The sequence below is a fragment of the Bactrocera latifrons genome, unplaced genomic scaffold (genome assembly GCF_001853355.1).
Source record: "Bactrocera latifrons isolate USDA-ARS-PBARC rearing strain unplaced genomic scaffold, ASM185335v1 scaffold_217, whole genome shotgun sequence".
NCBI classification, from domain to species: Eukaryota; Metazoa; Arthropoda; class Insecta; order Diptera; family Tephritidae; genus Bactrocera; species Bactrocera latifrons.
The window spans coordinates 189-20990 of NW_017535708.1; the positions used below are offsets into that span (position 1 = coordinate 189).

At 37.0% G+C, this 20802-nt stretch overlaps 1 protein-coding gene across 3 annotated transcripts in view; it reads right to left on the reverse strand.

The window, feature by feature from the left end:
* Positions 1 to 9280: 9280 nt before the first annotated feature.
* The window catches only part of LOC108968473 (sialin), a 22657-nt gene continuing 11135 nt past the window's right edge, over positions 9281 to 20802 (reverse strand). For all 3 annotated transcript variants that reach the window (XM_018932526.1, XM_018932525.1, XM_018932527.1), the window contains exons 2-7: positions 15341 to 15579; positions 11588 to 11891; positions 11390 to 11503; positions 10304 to 10730; positions 9961 to 10237; positions 9281 to 9896 (exon numbers count right to left, since the gene is read on the reverse strand). In XM_018932526.1, coding sequence (XP_018788071.1) covers positions 9557 to 9896; positions 9961 to 10237; positions 10304 to 10730; positions 11390 to 11503; positions 11588 to 11891; positions 15341 to 15405 — 1527 coding nt within the window. In that variant the 5' untranslated portion in view covers positions 15406 to 15579 and the 3' untranslated portion in view covers positions 9281 to 9556. The remainder of the gene's footprint in view (positions 9897 to 9960; positions 10238 to 10303; positions 10731 to 11389; positions 11504 to 11587; positions 11892 to 15340; positions 15580 to 20802) is intronic.

The following is a 20802-nucleotide window of genomic DNA, read 5'->3' on the forward strand; positions in this document are numbered from 1 at the left end:
AGACCACTTGCCTATTACGAAGTTCATCAATTGTCGCTGACTTATTTTCATAGACCATAGACTTGATATAGCCCCACAGGAAATAGTCTAACGGCGTCAAATCTCACGACCGAGAAGGCTAATTGACTGGGCTATTTCGTAAGACGTTCACGTTCATCGAACTTGGTTTTTGAATATCTCGATTATGACATTAGATGTGTGGCTTGTGGTGCAGTCCTGTTGAAACCACATATTGTTCAAGTCCATATCATCCAACTCATCTCCAAGATATTCGGTTATCATTAAACGGTAGCGATTCCCATTCACAGTAACTTGCCGGTATTGATCATCACGGAAGAAATACTGCCCAATAATGTTTCTGGCCCAGAAACCGCACCAAACCGAAATTGTTTCCTGATGCAATGGTGACTCGTGGAATACGGGTGGATTGCTGCCTGACCAACAACGCATATTGTCCTTATTGACGAAGCCATTCAGCCAGAAAAAAGCCTCTTCGCTCAAGATGACTTCACGACGAAAATCCGGATCATTTTCAAATTGTTGCTCCAGGCCAAGATCTTTTCGCTCTTTCAACGACGAAATGACAAACCTTACTGAAGAGAAATGTCAAAAGTGCGGGAGGAAATATGGCGTCATTTGTTGTCTCTATCAGTCTACTTTTGTAGCGTCCCTATGAAATTGCCCTGGATAAGCGTGCTGTTTGTGTAAGCTCCGTTACCTGGATATCCGTATAGTGTATCTCCAACCCGTTCCAGAGGTCTGGTCTGGCTTCCATAGGTTTTCATTTTAGCTTCTTGCTTTGTCTATTTTCATTACCACCAAGTTGGCAATTAACTTTTCACTATGAGACTTTTAGTTTTTTTGAAAACCGCGATAAATCCTCTTTTATCGTTCTTTACTTTTAGTAAGCTAAGCATCCTTCTTTCCACTTCCTGATTCCAAATAGCTCGTGAAATTTTTCTTTTAATTGTTGTTATATTTTCTTTCTTTTCCAATGAGTTTTATCTCACTATTACAAGTATTTTGCTCACTTCTTAACAGGGCTTCCGCCTTGGTCTATAGAATACTCCTTGGCATTTAACTTCTCGAAGTTGATTTACGTGCTCTATCACGCGTAAAGTTAAAAATCATTGGAGTTAGATGTTATAAAGTTAATTCTGAAAATGTTTGTGAGAAAAAAGTCTCTGAAGTTGAAGCGCATTTATAAACCAAAGAGCAAGGGGCTTCAGAGGAGCTGACATTCTCACATGACGTTAACTTTGTTGTAGATTTTGAAAAATGGGCATCAGTAGTTTTTATAACTGCAAAGAGAGGGAGTAAGAGATTATTCCCAACCAGTATTTGGAAGATGTGGATCTCTATAGCTCCTTCCAGTATTTTCAGACTCAAAATCATACGCAGTCTATGCCATTCTCCCTCTTTTAGGTCTGCTGATCTCGGTAAACTTAACTGATCACTTGGAAGACGTGATCAACTGACATTAGATATTATGAAGTCAAAGAAAAAGCATTTTCAGGAAACTCTCAGTTACTGCATCAATTATGTGGATAGACAGGTGTCGCATACAAATAAAATAGCAAATTATTTGATGTTTTTTATCAACACATATACACACTTACAAATACATACATAGTATCAATCTGTTTATCAACCTCTGTTTTAGTCTCTTTGCGCGCTTGCCAAATTATGTCATACGAATTGTTTTGTTTCTATTGTTTTTATTGCTATTAGACAACAATCGGAAAAGATTACCGCACTACTTCGTTGAGCCATGCAAATCATTGCCAAAATGCAAATTTAATCGTAATAGCAGGCGGTAGACTAACTCTATATATATATATATATATATATGTATATATACGTATGTATGTACGTATGTATTACATTTGCATATGTACATATGTCCGTAAATACTTTTAATTTGTACGCAATTAGCAAAGGAAATGCAAAAACTTGCTCTCTTTTTAGACATCTTTATTTGGATTGCGTTCGCGTTCGAAGGTCGCCTAATCGCTTTGTGTCGAATATTTATATCTGCTGCGAGCGCAGTAGGCGAAGGGAACTCCTATTTTCAAATTGAAACACGCAAAGTCAATAGTCCGTAGTCAATGGGCAATTGATACAGAAATAGCCGACTCGTCGATAAATGTGGGTTTGGCATGCGAAATGTCGTCGACGGGCAGTGGGTCAGCAAACAGTGTCAATGATTAAAAGGTAGGAGGAAATAATCTATGCATTTCTATTTTCAGCTTCTAAGGAAGAGACTGCTGAGAAGCTCTATAGAGAGTACCTTATAGAGAAAATGAGACAAATGGTTCAAGAAATTACGTATTAGGGTAATAAAGCAGTTAAAGAGTTCGAAAGAATCTACTGAAAAAGAAAAACTATGAAGAGCAATTCGAAATTATTTGAAAAACTATAAAACGCACAAACTGACCGATAGAGGGCTTGGTTAATTAGTGAACCTTTCAGTTCAACACTAAGCTATAATATATGATTGTTACCAGAAAAAAAAAATTCTCTAGGCTTGATAATAAAGGTCGGCAAAAATTCTTTTTAGCTGTATCCTTGGCGCGAGTGTCGAGTAGGCAATGGGTGTCGCTGCTTACAATGCCATGATCTCAAGCTGACTTTTGGCAGAGACCATACATTGCAAGCAGGCGGCTCCTAGCGAAGGCTGACGTATTTTCCCAATCATACGCTTATGTTGGACTGCTTTATATGTATCTTCAGAAGTTGGTTGAATAGGTAGTAAAACGGCCATTGCTAATGAGGTACCTGGCGGTAGGTATAAAATGCTAGGTGTAGAGACCCACGAATCTAAAACTCGTAATGGAGGACGACAACGAAACGAAACGGACCGCAATATCGGTCCAAACGTCGATGGAAGGCGAGGCTGCTACCAACGGTGTGCACAAGGATCGTAGGAACTGTCTCGCCAGCGGCCACACCTCCACTGAAATGGAAGTAGGTTGAGGTGGTTGTAGTGATACTGAGAAAGCAGCTTTACAGCGCACGGGAAAGTCCCGCCTGAAGAGAAGAAGAGGTAAACAGCTGACATGGACTAGAGAAGAAGTAAAGAACGGACAGGCACACTTCGCCACCCGAAATTGGTGTAATGCCTCGGACCCAGCGTATGCTAATCACATTGAGGAGCATATCGCTGGAAAGAGGCAGCGCTAAACAGAGAGCGAACCTAAGGAAAACAAGGAACGCCAAAGCCATAGCCAGGAACCAAGCGCACCCATGCCGTCATTTCATGGACCAGTATGGCTTAGCGGTGTCAAAATCTGTAAATTCAACGCTGACTCGACCCCAACATAGGTAAGGGAAGTGCTCAGATTGATTCTAAACCTTTGGGAGGAAGCGAAGCTGGATGTGGTAGACCCCGACAGTATTCCATCGGTGCCCAAAGCGAAGGTAACTATACCCTCTGGACCCGAAACATAGGCTGCTACAAAGGCAGATTCCGAACGTGTCAACTAGCGACTGGATTAACCTAATCTAATCTTCATAATAAAAATTTAATAAATATCTGTCACAAATATACCGATATACATACATATGTATGTAAATATTATATTGCGTATGTAGAATTTAGGTTCATTTATAATCCCGTTTCACTTTTCCGGAACCAAACTATTTTATATCCCATATTAGACGTTTACTTAATTTTGTTAATATGTATATATATGGAAGTTCGGAAATATTTATCTAAACTATAGGGGATCTGAGGGTAATATTGTCCCCGTTTTATCCATCTTTAGCGTCATGAGATAAAATTAAGGGAAAATTCCTTAAATTAATCAGCATGACGAGCCGAGTCGATTAACTCATGTCGGTCTGACTATTCATCTGTCGGTATGTAAGCGAACTAATCTTTCAGTTTTTAGGATATCGATGTGATATCTAGCATACGCCCTTTTCGCGCCAAAAAGCTGCTCATGTGTCGGAATCGGCGATATCGGACCACAATAACATATAGCTGCCATACAAACTGAAGGCCCGGAATCTTTCGCTTGAGTATAAAACTTTTTCATTTGACTAAATATCTTCAGCGAATTCGGCGTGCGTTATTCTCAAAAGCAATAATATAATATTCAAGGAAATTTTTTTTTATCGAGTCTACGTAGCATATTGCTGCCATACAAAGAGTAAGGTCACAGTACTTGCATGTATGCTAGTATGTAGGGTGTAATAGCTTCGGAGCAACCGAAGTTAACTTTTTTTTGTCTATTTAAATATTATCATTATCGCTATTACACTATGCTTAGGTACTAGCTTACTCAAAAATATAAAAACTTTTTAACGAGCATGACCCCACTGTGCGGCAAAAATCTCAACAGAATGGCATTTCAATGCTTGCGGGATATGTCAATACAAATAATGCTAAAACATGTAAAAATATTTCTATTTTATCCGCGAGTGCGTGTTTCCTACAACTTGGAATGTGGCACAGCACAGCAGCTGCACTCAGTTGTTGTTGTTGTTTCACATTCTTCCGCACTTACAACGAATTCAGGAAAATATTTTTACACACACACACACATATGCGTGCAAATGAAATTGTCGGTGGTAAATGTGGGTGACGGCAAACTATTAGCATTTGGCCCAAATAGAACTCTACACGACGCATCAAAAGCCATTTGACGAAGCAACGAAAACATTTTCATTTTCGAAAAATGACTTCAAAAGCGCAAACTATTGCTACTGCTGCTCCGCAAATCAATCCACAGGCGACAAAAGCGGCATAAACTAATGGCAACAACAACAATGGCGGCAATGCAGTGTCGCCGCGAGTGACAGCGCTCGGCTGACACCCATTACTCGCTTCATTTTCGTGCATTAGTGCTGGCTGCATGTGGTGATTTTAATAATGACAACAACAACAATAACACTGGTGTCACAACAACCAAAGTGCGTGACTGGCGCTAAACTTTTGCTGCGACATTTTCCGTGTGAGTGACATACTTCAGGCACTTCCCCTGCGTCGCCGCGCGATGACGATGCACCGCTTATGTGCTTCTGTGTCTTCCTCTACATGTGCATGTGTGTGTGTTTTCGGTGCACACATATGTTCGCCATGCATCTGTTGGCAATGCAACGTTTGTGGCAGTGTGGCAGCTGGCGCCACTTGCATGATTTACTGCGCTGAGGCCTCTTTTTTACTTGCAGTTTGCCCAAATTGCTCATACATTGTTGATGGCTGTGACAGTAGTGCGTGCATCGGTGTTGATTTTTCTAAATTTTTGTTTACGTTGACTACTAATTACATTCACACTTCATATAGAAAGCGACAGATTTTTATTCAAAATGTGTTTTCCCGAGTTTCTTTGAAGTTTGCAATGTAGGATAGATAGGTGACTATGCTACACGGCGTATGAGGAATTGTTTTTATTTAATCAACTGAAGAGGAAACAAGAAAACTTTAACTTCACCTGCGAAAATGCCATTATACTCTTCACATGTGCTTTCTTTATATTATAAAAGCATATAAAAGATCCTTCTCTTTATTTTTATAGGTTTGGTAGCTAATTGCTTTAGTGTTTCGATTTTAACAAATATATTCAGAGATTATAGCCTTGCTAAGGACACTAATCTGTGCCAAATTTCGTGATAAAATCTCGTTAATCAAAAAAGTTTTCCATACAAGCACTTGATTTTCGTCGATAAGTTTGTATGATAGCTATATGCTATAGTGGACCGATCTGATTAATTCCTTAGCGTAGTATTGTCTTGCTTTGGATAATAAACCATGCCAAGTCTTGAAGTATTTTCTCAAACAAAAAAAGTTCAAGAAGTCGCACGATACGGAGTCGCCTTGTTTGAAATGTTGTTTGATGTCGAAAGGCTCGGAGAGGCCCTTCCCTATTCTGACGGAGCTTTTGGTGTTGCTCAACGTCGATTTATACAGCCGTATTAGATTTGCGAGGATACCAAAGCAGCGGGGATGTCGAAAGCAGCTTTGCTATCAACGAAGAGGTTATTTTACAAGATATGGCGCATGGTGAATATCTGCTCAGTAGTTGATCCAAGATTGTTTTCCAGTCCTAAAGCCACACTGGTAAAGTCGAAGCAGTTTGTTGACGGTGGGCCTTAATCTTTCACACAATACACCCGATAGAACCTTATGTGCGATGTTGAGAAGGCTTATCCCACGGTAGTTGGCGCAGATTGTGGGGTCTGCCTTTTTGTGGATTGGGCATAGCACACTTGAATTCCAATCATAGGGTACATATCTAAAGAGAAGCTGATACAACTGATCCTTATCAGTTCTTCGCCGCCTTCACTTTGTTGTTCTTCCGACGCATAATTCGAATTTCGAGGTTGATGATGTCCTACAATTCCCTTAAACCGCGTTGCTAATGAGTGCTCTCACAGAGCAGGAGTGCAAGGCGAGTAGAAAATCGTTTTGAGTGTGTTTTTGACTTACTAAAATGTCTCTTGAAAACAGCTCCTAGCTCACTTGGGATCCTTATGGCATTAAGTTGGAACCATATGAATATAATATCGCTCATTCACTTGGCTGATGTTTTTCGCTATATTTTGAGCAATTGTATTACGTTTCCACTTGCAATGGCTGTCAAAAGGTTGCTCTATCTTGAGTAACCAGTCGGGAGCATAAAAAATTAATCAAGAGACTTTGGCAAACAACTCGCCAATTAATGGCTCACGCAGTATAACAAGAGGCGATTAGGAGCTGCCTGGAATGTGACTAGAAATCTCAGTTGGCGATAAGGCACTTTGTAAAAATAAAAATAGGATTGGAACAAATAAGGCAATCTATAACAGAATACGCTGATAAGTTGACCAACTGCAGGGATTATTGGGATGCCAATCGCGATATTCTCGAAAGTGCTTTGATACAACTTTGAGTCGACAAAACCACTAACCAAATGGTACTCAGACAACACGTTTTTGTGCCAACACTAACAACAACATAAGGCTTCGGTGTTGAATAATCTTGTATCTGTTTCATAGCAGGTCCAGCACTTGTGCTAAAGAGTTTAGAGTGTATGGAAGGTATAGGAGCCCTTTTATCCTTATCTTTAAAATGTGTTCAAGCGCCACAGAACTAAATATTTTCTATATTATGCTGAATACGAATTTTAATTCATTTTATAGACTCATATCGCCCTTGAATTCTGATAGCTTAGGTACTATACATTTTAGAATCAAGCAAACACCTACTCACCATTATAAATCAAATCATGTCACAAATAACATTGTAATATGTGTACTTACATTTAAAAAACATTACAAAATTATTTTTCTGTACACAAACACCCAAACATAAAACACACTACGAAAAATATCGCCACAAAGGCCCTCAAAAGTGGCCCACGCAAATCCTAAGCAGAAAAATAAATTGTTTAGACCCTTAGTACATTATTGCAGCGACCATAGCATGCACAAATCCACACACATACATTGTAGCATGCTAATGTAAACAGCCTTCAACACCTTACACACCACCGCCACCGCCACCGCCACCGCCAGCGGCTTCCCGGCGGCCCAATGTTCCAACTCATTTTCTGCTGATGATGTGCAGCTCGCTGTTTCGCTCATTTTCCGTTGGAATTCCAAAAATTTGCCAATTAATTTGAAAAAAATTCGTGCTTGTTGTTGTTGTAGTGTTTGTGTTGTTATTGTTACTTTCTGGCGGTGTGCCAAATTCAGCCGCATCTTGTGAATTGTTTTGGGCTTACATTTTTATTTATAAAGGTGTGTAGTACTTTTTGTTTAAACACACACACATGCAAGCACATGGATGTGTGTGTGTGCTCGTATTTTTATTAGCTGCGCTTAAGTTTTCTCGCATTTGTAAATATGAACTCTTTTGCGTGGCATTTTTCACGCCAACCGAGTGTATTGGCCTTTATGATTTGTTGTTATATTATACAATTGGATGGTTGTTGTTGCTGTTGTTGTTGAGATTTTTGGCTTATTTCGTATGTGTTTTTGTTTGGAATTTATTGATTTTTTTTTTTTTTTTTTTTTTGTTTTTTTTGTTTTTTTTTTTTTTTTTTTTTTGATTTTAGTAATGTGGTAGTCACTGATTTGATAGTTCTTCAATATTATTTATTGAAATGGGTCAAATATTTGAGAGAAGTCTGCAAGGATTATATTTAGACAAGCCGTACTACCTTACCGATTTGGCAAGAGCGTTATTAACTCTTTAAATGCTAGGTAACGTTTTTTTTTTTGTTCTAAGACATTGTGATGTTCTTGTTATTAGGAGTTCAGTAATGACCTTGGAACTTGATAGATAGGAACTAATTGAGATTTTGTACTGCCACCTATGGTCTATTGTATCCACTCCTATATCACATCACATATCTAATCTGAATAACTCCAGGAGCTTACTGGGTGCGAAAATGATTTAATCCCGGTCGACGGAGTTGGATGCTAAGGCTTTGAACCTGCCCATGTTGATTGGTTTGTGGGCCTGTGAGAGCATCGCCTCCATATTTCTTCAAAAATGATGCACGTGAGAATCGCATCAATCAATGTATTTTTTGAAAGAACATTTTGGCGAGCAGATATCTTCATGTTTTCGGCCGGTCGATTGGCCACCAAGATTGTGGGATAACACACCGTTGGACTTTTTCCTGTGGGAATATGTAAAATTTAAAGTCTATGCGGAAAATGCCGCCTCGATTTAGGCCTTGGAGCTAAACATCACATGTGTCATTCGCCAGTTATCACTCGAAATGCTCGAAAGAGTCATCGAAAGTTGAACTCAAAGGATGGTCCAACAAAGATGTAGCCGCGACCAACATTTGAAAGAGATAATCTTCTAAAAACAAATGCCAAAAAATGTTCTTTCGAATGACAATATATATTCCCCATTAAATTTGAAGTTTCTGTGTCTTTTTATTTAAATAAAAAAGTAGGGAAATTCGAAGTGAAACACAATGTGCTGGATCAACATAATTTATTATTTTCACAAGCTTGCAAATATTGCAAAAAAAGTTTCGTTCAGTTCTTTTTATATTATTTTACTCCTAGCAATTCAATTAAATTATTTTTATTTTTTGACCTTTAGTAATTTTTATACATTTTTGCAAATGAGATTTCATATTTTTTTTTTCAAAATAAATGCCCTAAAAAATTTTGGAGATAAATAAATGTTGAATAATTTACATTAAGGAACATGTATACACACATCTCGGTAAGTATATAATCACTTCACTTTCCAATTTCCTACTAGGCAATATCTTTGCACTATATGAAATACTGTTGCCTACTTTTAGGCACTACAATAAATAAGTCAACGTTCTTGTCTAAAAATAATAGGTTTTTTATATATTTACTTTCGATTGTCGTTCAAGTATGATTTGTTCACTCAACACTTATAACTAGGCATATATCTACAAACAAACGTTTTCGCTTAACTAATTATTACATCACTAGGACACATTTATAGGGATATGCACAAGTTCGCCTCTACGCTGCTTCTTACACTCTGTATCACAACTTTTCCGTATGTACACACATCTATGTATATATGTGGTAATGTATGTAGGTATGCTGGAGTGTATGTAAATATGAATTATTGCTCCTTGAGCTCAGCGGCGGCGTTCACATAACCCTCCTTGCCATTGCTCTTAGCCAACACAGCACGTTGACGTTCCTCAGCCTCTGACGCCTTTTGTTCGGGTGTCTTCGCCCATTCCTGCAGTTCACCCGAAGCCCACAACCAATAGATGACACAGCCGATGAGATAGATACCGGCCGATATGAAGAACACCGCCTTCCACTCTTCAGCCGTTTTTTCCGTGACCAAGTAGCCAGTCAACAGGGGACTGACAATGCCGGGAATAGTGGCGAACGTGTTACCGATGCCCATCAAAACGCTAGCATGTTGTGGTGCAATATCCAAATGATTGACACTAAAACACAAGAAAAGTTCAATGAGTTTGATAAATTTAATAGAGAAACCGTTAAGACACTCACGCGAAACCCGACCACGCGAAGGCACCTAAGCCAACTGCTATAGTGATGCAAACCACCGACCATGTTGGATCCGAGAGGTAGGCAGTGAGTATCATAAAAATGGTCTGAGCGAGGAAGGCAGCGCAATTGAAGTAGCGACGCACTTGCGTGGTGGTCAAGATCTTCTTAATCTGCAACCAATCCGCCAAGTAACCGGAGACGCCGAGCAGTATGCCCATAGCCAGGTAGGGTACAGCCGACACGAAGCCAGTCTTATCCAGATTGAAGTTGAGTGTATCTAAAATGTTAGAAAAGTCGAAATCACAAAATTATTTACACCAAGAATATGGGTATATAAACAGACCTTTCAAAAATGTTGGCAGTTGCGTTAACAGCGTGTAGAAACCCCAATTTTCGGAGAAATGCGAAGCGATAATAGCATAGAACGGTTTCGAGGTGAATATTGCCTTCCAGGGATGTTTAATTTGCTTATTGCCGCCATAACCGATTTTCTTTTGTATAAACTCACGTTCATCGTCCGAACAGAAACGATCACGATCTGGACCCGAACGCACCACCAATATCCATATGAAGAACCATACCAAACCTATTGTGCCGAATACGTAGAAGACACTCTCCCAGCCGTAAGCCGAGGCTAAGAGACCCGATGAAGGCATAGCTATAACGGTACCTGCGTAATTGCCCGCAAAAGCAATGGAGGCCATGCGCGAACGTTCCAGCGGTGGTGACCAACGCGACCAGACAGCATGTATGCAGGGGAAGGTGACGCCCTTGAAAGAATATGAAGGAAGTAGTAAGGTAGAGAAGTAGATATAATAGAAAGACAATCTTAATCTTCTTTGGTCGAACTAATACTCCGTAGACATCGAATTTCCGGCTACTTAACTGAGAACTAAGCTGGGAAGCTTGACTTAAAATCTTTTATTCATCAAAATGTGAAGTGGACAGGTTTGTCTTTCAAAAAATGGGAGCTTGTTTAGTGATTCACAAATAAGAATGGTTCTAGAAATGATAAAGACATTTGAGAAATGGTTCGGTTGGAGCCTAAATTTCGTTTGTCTGATATAACTGAGCTTTAAAGCTGGTTGCTCTAAACTTCGACGCTAGTTGAACATTTTGATGAAGTAGACCCAGGTGCTTCCTCGACCTTTTTGGTAAAAATTTTCTTTATTGTATTAGATTTATTATATTAGATGATCTCTATAACAAAAAAACAGAGCATGATAGGTTTTCAAGTTGGTGATTAAAGTCAATGAGCTTTAAGCTTTATACATTTATCTAGTGGGAGCTTTCTTTAGGAAATATGGGCCATATTAAAAATTATCTAATTTTTTAAAAGCTGGGGTAACCTTAAAATAATCAATACCAAGAATATTTCAAAAATAATCTCTGCGATTCTTCAAAATCAAAAAAAGTTCTAAATATTCACCTCAAAAACACCTTCAATAATGCGCACAGCAAGGAACATTTCCAAGCTATGCTTAGCGGCCAAGGGTGTGAGTAGCGTCAGCAGCGCAGTGGTACCGATACCCAAGCCAAATACCTAAAAGAAGCAAATATAAAAAGAAATGTATCAATAATGACAATCATGTTGACATAAGCGCCAAGCGCATGCGCATTCACTCACAATGTTGCCACCGATTTTGGCGCCAATAAAACCGCCAATGAACTGTGTTGTTATGTAACCGTAGAAGAATGAACTCAATATCAGTCCCCGCTGCTTCGAATCCCAAGGAAAATCTTGTTCATACGAAATATTGCCAGCATCATCGATCACTGTGCGATTCTCAGTCATTGCCACTATGGCCACACTGAGGTTAACGCGCAGCGAGTAAACATTGAAGAATCCGAGGAATGCCAATAAGACGACAACATAGCGACGCTTCTTCCAAAATTTCCATGAGAGCGGTTCAGCTTCGACTATTTCATTGCTGTTGATATGAGAAGAGAGTGTGTTGAATAATTCAAAAATTATTGCTTAATTAAGGTGAGTATTATATATTGCTTATTCCATACTGAAATTATACAAAGGGAGGCCGAAATTATACAAGCAATTAATTTAAGTAAATAATAAATCCAATGAGAAATACTTTTTTCCTTTATTTAAACGTAAATTGTCTTAATTGCCTTATTAAATGATATATGTGGTAAATTAAGCTCTTGATTAAGTCAAAGTCAATTAAACCCAGACAATTAAGTAGAAAATCGTGTCGCTTCTTTTATTATTCACACTGACTCAATTAGCCTTAAATTTACATTTGACAAACTTGTCATGCTCTTTCAACTTTTTTATTCCTCTCTACTCTAGAGAGGTATTTTATTTGAAGCAATTAAGTTCTGAATTAAGGAATTAATATGTGAATTAACACGCTCTAAATTTAAGCGATTCAATTATCCTCTAAATTTATTCACTATTCATTTTGTCAGGCCCATCCTTTTGTTGTAATTTTTCCTTTTTGATATGTTGGCTAAAACTGAAAGAAGTGTACAGTGCTAACATCATCTGATCAAAATTTAGACAGAGTGAAACGATCGTGTGTAGAGGTCGCAAAGGAAACGCCTGATAACGTAGCAGGTATACGCTACTTTCATTAAAGCATCATTACCGATGATGAGATATGGGTTTTTGAATAAAAAGTCAAAACTTTTCAGTAAACTAGCGAAAAGTCTGTCAAATGCTGTGGTCCACCATGAATTCCCTTTAAAGATCTGATTTAATTATTGGATCAGATGGTACCTAATATTGTAGGCAAAGCTCATTATCATATGTGGTACCCTGKGTATATTAAGGGCGCCGTAAGGGTTATACGGAATTTCTCCACAGCTTCGATTTCTTTCCTTACAATATAGAGCATTGCATCGCATAACCTTCTCCGGGATTTGCTTACTTGGCTCACACACCAGCAAGGCATTTGTGGCCAGGGCAAAGTCGTTGGTAAGGGACGCAGATAGCCTTTTCACTAATGATCAAATCGCCACGAAGAGGTTTGAGGGAGATTAGGAGGTCGGGTATTCTATAGGGACCTCTTCTTCAACTCTATTTTCGAGGTACGAGACCACTGTAGCACTTTTTTAAGCGGAGTTGGCTATCATAAAGATACAAATAGTGATCATAAGAGAGAAATACTGATCTTTAGAGAGGTGTGCATTCACTCCGTTAGCCTCGCGACTACACTGGCTTCGAGGTCGCTAACTAGTATAGGGTACACGGCCTCATATGCAACAGCATCCAGCTTTTTCCATATTATATATTATTGTATGAATAAGATTATATGGGTGCCCGGTCACAACAGAATCGGCGGAAACTGCAAAGCCAATGAACATACTACAAAAAGCACTCTCTCCCCAATTTCATTCCATTTGAAGCGAGTCGGTTTTCTGATGCCTTTTTTTGTTCTGTCGTTGGTCCTTCAATGAACTCATCAAGGTTTGGACAGCAACCAGAACAATTTGGGCTAACCCAATCGTTATATCGAGATCTTTTCAAAGAGGCTACTTAGGGACAATTTCAATAGCCATGCTGAGGAAATTAGCCAAGTCTTTATCTAACTGTATACTAAAAATAACTAATTTAAACTTATGTTATTTTGCCAAATAAGCTGATTTTTTCGAAATTTATAGCAGACTGCCTTTGAATATACCTTTTTGATGTACTCAAACTTTTATATAAATCTCTATCCAAAATGTTTGGTTTCAACTTAGGCTCTTTTGCAAAATTTGCTCAAAACCCTTAATAAAACAGCTGAGTAAAAGAATGACTTTCTAAATAGTATTCAAGAATTTGTTTGCTAGCGATTTTGTGGTATGTCGCTGAAAGAAACAAAGCGTTGTGGGTGGCACACATACCAAACCCACCATGTTTGATCAGCTGCAACGGCATTCAAGGCCGACCGCATGCCACACACCTTCAAATTACACTCATATACATACATACATGTACATTTGTATGTACACCTGTGAATGCCTGCGGAACCTACAAATTACTGGGCTCAAGTCAACAGCTCGACTAGACAATTCTGGGCTTCAGTCAACAGTTCTAATTGCTAGACAATTCTGTTTGGCTTCGCTTTCGCCAAGACAACAATATTGCTCGAAGTTGCTCGACTATGTTTACCCGCTGTGGCGGCGAGTTTAATGAACGGGTGAGCAGGAAAGTCTTAGCGCATTGTTATCATTGTTGTGCTCTATATGTTAACGTATCTGATATGAATGAGTTATTTGTAAGGAATGTTGCAAAATATGTAGTTTGTGCTCGCAAGCAATTTGAAATTGTTTGATAGAGGCAAATATTTCATTTGGATAGATCGCTTTTGTTTGAGATGAGGCCGCACAGTGGTACGTATTAATAGAAAAATTTTTTAATATTTTTTTCAAATTTTTCAATCATTTATAAAAACATAAGCCTTATTTTGAAAAGCGCACATTAAATATTTAATAGTGTTGCCACATGATTATACAAAAATTATTTATTGCCGAAAAATATTGATTTTGTGACAATTTTGTATAAAAGTAGTTTTTCTAAGATATTTGGAGGGTTGCCACCTTAAAAAAAAACTGAAATGAAAGTACCTATTTTTTCTTGTAATAATCTTTAATAAAATTAAAAAGTTTGTTTGGAAAACGTATATCAAAAGTTTTAGTAGGTTGCCACCTGCTTGCAATCTTTATTCCATGAAATAATTAAGAGGAAGGATACATTAAAAAAATAAAATTATTCAAATAAAGGCGTTTAGAAAAGTTTATAATTGAAATTATTTTTGAAAAGAGTTGCCAGTTGTGTAAAAATTCGTTTTAAATTAACTTCATGAAATCAGCAAATTATTTTGTTATTGATTTTTAACTAAAGCATTTTGTAAAGCACTTTAGCAGGCTTAAAAGTAAAAGGGTTTTTAAGAAGTGTTGCCACCTATTTAAACTTCTTATGTATGACATCTGTTTGTCAACAAGAGAGGAGTTTTCTGACATTCACTTGACATTTGTTTGATAAAAGCCATCATCGGCAGATTTTTATGACCACATTTTTCTCATACGACCCACTGTACCAATATTTACTAGTCCACATAAGTATGTATACCTATGTGCTTATTATCTTGCGGTTTATGCATTAGACATGCGGAACATTCGTCTATTCAGAAGGCGGTCTGCAGTGAATTGTCTTTCTGGTCAAACAACTTTTTATCGAAACGGAGAGTTAATGACGAAGTGGCAGAATTCAAATATACAGATATTAAGTAATAATAAAATGTTTACGAGGGTAGACAAAAGGTAATGAAAAATAGACGCATTCAGCTACAAAATAATATAATATAAACCAACTTATATACATATGCATGTACATATTTATTAGCATACGAAATTTGCATTTGCTGCTTAGACTTACGGATCATGGTGCGCAATCTCCATTTTATGCCCATTGAATTTTTCGCTTTTTACAACGTCCTCCATTGTGGTTTGCTGGCTGCGATCCTCGTGTAATTATTATTTATTGCAAAAGTATTGCTGACTTTGTAATTGCGCTGTAAACCAGAAATTGTTGAGCAATTCGCCGCTTTGAAATTGTCGTTTCGGTTCTTTGGACAAAAATGTGAAGTTCTGGTTAAGTCATACGAGCTGCATTTCCTGTAATTAAAGACAAATTGCAAATAAATATATTTTATTTTTAGGATCATAGGACCTTCGACGTTGCCTTCTGGTTGTTACAAGCCTGTTCAGGTTTAAAAATGGTATGCACTTAGGTGAATAACAAAATTCGGTAGCAAAGTTACTATAATTCTAGACTAACTTGCTTTCCCGATAAGCTTTAGTGTCATTTTAATATAAAATAAAATTGGTCGAAATTTCCCTTCCATTCGTGGTCTGCCGTTTTGATATTAACCCGCAAATGAAAGGATCCAAAGATTTCGTGACGAATCTGAAAGAGCATACCAACTTATTAAAAGTTTGTTTTAAAGCAAAAAATGCGTTCGTAGGTTCGCGAGAGAACTGTTTTATATATTTCATGCAGAACAGAGTCTAAGCTTCGCAGTTCTGGATAGTGGCAGTTCAACATGCCAATATGGTATCAAAAATTTCACTATCACTATTCAGTCCAAAAAGTTGATAAATGTTTACTCTCAATGCTGACATATAGTGACAAAAGTAAATTTAATATCCTGGGATCGGATCTGTACACTTAGAATTAATGTAAGGTTAGTTTTGCTCGGCCTAAAGGATACTGTCACACTATGTTAGCTCGAAGTAATCAAGGCTGCCGTTTGGATTGACCAGTCTTCCACAGACTACGTTTGAAACATCTAGCTTCTTATTTTAAGTGAGATTTTTGAACCGGTTTTATGAATTTGTTTGTTTCACAAGAAGCTGATTTACAACTGTTGTATTTACATCAGCACCCAAACGAACGTAAGGTGTTGCATGGGTTTATGGGTTTCCAAAAATCGATTTTTTTTTTTAATGTCCTATTAAATTTAACAACAGCTATAGAATATTGTCATTGTATTTTCAGAACTTGAGCGCTCGAGCTTAGCTGGGCTAAGTGCACCGCCTTTAAAAGCGTATTTCTCGAAACTGCTTTTTGGAAGTTTCATGAAATTTTTACACAGTTCTTTGAGATACAAGTTTAAAATACTTGAAGGAAGATTTTGTCTTCGATTACTATTTTGAAAAAAAAAATATTTCGCTAAATTGTTTTTTTTTTTTTTTTTTTTTTTTTTTTTTTTTTTTGTTTTTTGTGGAAAAGATGTTCGCCAAAAATCCAAATTTCAGTGTTTTTTCCTTCGATCAAGTTCGAAGTTAAGGTTTCAAGCAAAACACGTATTTTTTCATACAGCATCGTCTCCGTAAACTTCAAAAATTTTATTGGTGGCTTGCGTGGCATTCTTCCCTTTTTTTATACAAAAATTTCAAAATATAGTATAGCGAATTTCTTCATTATTTTCAATTCTGTTTGAATAGCTGTAACTTTTTTCTTCGACTTCCCCGAAGCTTAAACTTAACTTCTTGTTAAAAGAAGCTTAAAATCTCACCTTTCCAACACCATATGGTATGACACAATGTGATTGGTAGCACTGGAGATATATTGCTCCGTTATCTATTGACAAAATACTCATTTTTCATAGGGAATCATGTAACCCTTAAGCTAAGCCTAGGTTTCGCAATTTTTTCATTTACTCAGGCAATTAAATTTACATTACATAAAGCATATGTTTCATAATAGTTTGCTAAAATAAGTTTCAAATATTTGTTATTTTGCCACGAAGCATGTCATCACTTTTTAGCACAGCTGTTTTCCGGTAACAAATTCATCACTGGCATATGAAGATTTGTTGTTATTATTTATGCAAATATTTCTCCAGCACAATTTGCACGAAAATTATCAAGAAACCGCTAGTGAGTTGAAAAATATTTGGAGACGTTTGGGGACTTGAGTAATAAACATATATCATAAGATCGTTGACAAGCGTGAGACCTATAAATGTGTGATCACAGATCAAGTTGGTAATTGAAAATGAAAATAAAATCTAAGCAAAAATAGATTTTAAAGCAATCTAAAATTAGAGAAAGGGCGGTTACTTGTGACAATTTGTGTTGCAAAATATTTAACATAAATCGTGCGGATAAATAGACTTGAAGTACTTAAAAGGGGGTGGGCACTTCATTTTTATTAGTGGGCTGGAAAAAATTATATTTTTAAATATTTAAAGTTCTCGTTTATATTGCGAATAAATTGGATTAAGTGGATGCATTTAAGGAGGAATATCTTTGGCTTAAGTTCTCATGCATTTTATTTTATTTTATATTTGTTGTACAATATTAACCACCTAAACAACAGCTATAGTTATATATATAACTTTATCTTATATATCTTGGTCAATATTTACGCTTAAATGATTTATGAGATCTTTAAGATTGCACTATTTTATCATTGAATATATTTTTTTAATTGTATAACAATTTCTTCAAGCACGTGTCTGAACATTCGGCACTTTTCGCCTGCTCTTTGCTCATACTGAATCTTTTGGCGCAAGGAGTCGCGCAAGGAGTGAGAATGAAGTGTGAGAGACTGATTTGGATCTTCCTCAATTGAAGCGCTAGCGACAGCAATATTCTCGACACTGCGGGCACTTCCATGTCTCACTGGCGTGGGAACATTTTGCACTGTGTCTGTGGATTCAAATTTTTCCACTAGGCGCTCAATTGTTGATCTGACAGGACGATTATGAGGTTCGTAAATTGGATGTAACACTCCTAAAGTTAAAGCAATTAACTTCCAATTTGGGTAGTAATATATATTTTTCTCTTATACACATCTAGATGTGTATAAGAGACAGGGGTAGTAATATATATTTTATATATGTATATATATTTTTTTTTTTTTGCATCTCTTTTATATCCACCCCTTACTATTCTTTACAATCTTTACTGTCCTTGAGAGCTATTAGGAAAATTTGTATAACTGCCTATGGATTTATGCACACATATGTATATATACTATGTAGACTTTTTTATATTTTTATGACTTTAAGCCTTATGTCGATTACGAAATCTCTAAATTACGAAAATCTTTACGCCAATCTAAAAGCACATATTAAAAATTTCCCTCAGTCAATTGCGATTAACTTAATCTGCCGGGCACTTATCAGCGAATAAACGAAATTTATCATGCAGAAAGAAAGCGCAACAAAAGGTAATAAAAAAAACCAACAACAGAACTAAGCAAATAGCCATAAAACGGCGGCACACGTGAAGCGCCAGAAAATGTGCATGTTTTTTTAGAAATTATGACATTGTTATTGACATTTCGCTTGCAAATCACAAAAATGTAGATAAATACTGTAATGATGGAGCGATTACGTCCGCCAGAGCAGTCGGTTTATTGCATACTACACACACTCATACAAAGTCATTAACTCGCGCCCGCGCTGCCGGCAGGCAATTTCATTAAGTGGCTGACAAATACTACAAATGCAAACAACAGCAACAATGGTACTGTGGATCATCAATGAAATGCATTGCATGCAAATAAGTGTGTTTCAATGTGTGTGTGTGGGTGTGTGGAAATAGGTGTGTGCCTGTAACGCATGTAGTTGTTTCATATGCTGCTTAATCCACTTTACAGCTTTTCTTTAAATTGCGCCAGCATTCAATGTCAACAAAAAATTATAAAAACAGTTAAGTCCCGCTGCACCGAAACTATAATACCCTTTACAGGTCATTTCATATAGTATAAAAGAGTATGAAAGGATCATTATGCCAATTTTGGTCGGTTAGTATATTGGTTAGTATATCGGTTAGTTTGTATGGCAGCTATATGCTCTTCAGACCTCGCGTTATTATAGCCGGCGTTTCTTGTTACTCACGTTGCCTTGACTATGCCCGTTTGCGTAAAATCTGTGACCAAAATTATTCATATCTTTTTGCCTATATGGCACATATTGCCGGTTTGAGTATGCCGATGTGGTGAGCACTACAACAATTACATATTTTTATTTATATTTTTACTATATTTTCGAAAATTATAGCCTTTCCGTAGGTAGGATACCAAATTTCTTCAAAATACCTCTTCAAATAAAAAAGTCTTCCATACACAGACTTGATTCCGAATAGACTGTGGAACATTTTTGGGATTATTGTTTGGGGGGTGAGAAATTCCAAGTCAGGGTGATGGTACTAGGTTAGTATAGTAAACCCCTCAAAGGGTTTGGCGTTCCTATGTGTAAGGTTTTTTTATGACCTGATGACCCCTTTTTTCCTTATCTGATGTTTTTTCGCTCACTTGTAACATGTTGGCAAAAACCAAAAAAAAAAAAATAAAAAAATAAAAGGCTTGTTGGGAAAGCATCGTTCTAACAACTACGATGCTTCTTTTTTTTTATATTTTTTTTTTTTTTAATTTTTATATTTTTATTTTTTACTATATATTTTTTACTATGCTGACCTTGTATCATCACCCTGACTTGGAATTTCTCACCCCCCAGATTAGCTGTTCTCCTGTGTTATTCATTTTGTATGGGAGTTATATCCAGTAGTGGTTGATATCAGTAATTCTGACAAATGAGCTGAATTTAAAATCAATATCTCAAAAACTGAACGACTAATGCACGTATATATAGAAAGACAGACGAGTACGGACTTGGCGTGCTGATCACTGAAGAATATACTTATATATATTTTGTAGAAGCTCCGATTGTTCCCTGTGGTTTTTAAAAACTTCGTGCCAAACCTACTGAGTTTAGGGTATAACTATGAAAACAAGCAACAGTTAAAACAAATAGAGACACAGTGGGTGGCGGTAAAAAGTAGCGTGTTCTGGAAAATTAAATATAATAAATATAATTACAGTCAAATTGTACTAAATAAAATCATAACTACCGGGTACCCTGTAAGAAATGTATAGCGTGCGTTCTTAACAAAAGTTGTATAATACTTATAGACATATTCGACACGCCTAAACTCTACTAACTATGAGAAAATTATAAGGGAAAATAACCATAAAGTTATTTACTTGACTTCGGTTAGGGATTAAGGAAGTGGATACTAAAATAAAGTATTATAACTACTTATCAATATGCGACTACTCATTTAGGCCAGTTTATGAGATCGCTTCATTTATTTGGCGAATCGAAGACAGCTTACATAAAACTAACAAACCAGTTTTTGAAGTCAAAGCTAACCCATTAGCTGTCAAATTTATTAAAAAATTGAAACACTTCGGGAACGAAAGGTAAAATTACAAAATTAATAGAAAAACAAGTAAGTAAGGGCTAAGTTCGGGTGTCACCGAACATTTTATACTCTCGCATGATAAAGTGATAATCGAGATTTCAGGCGTGGTTGTGAACCGAT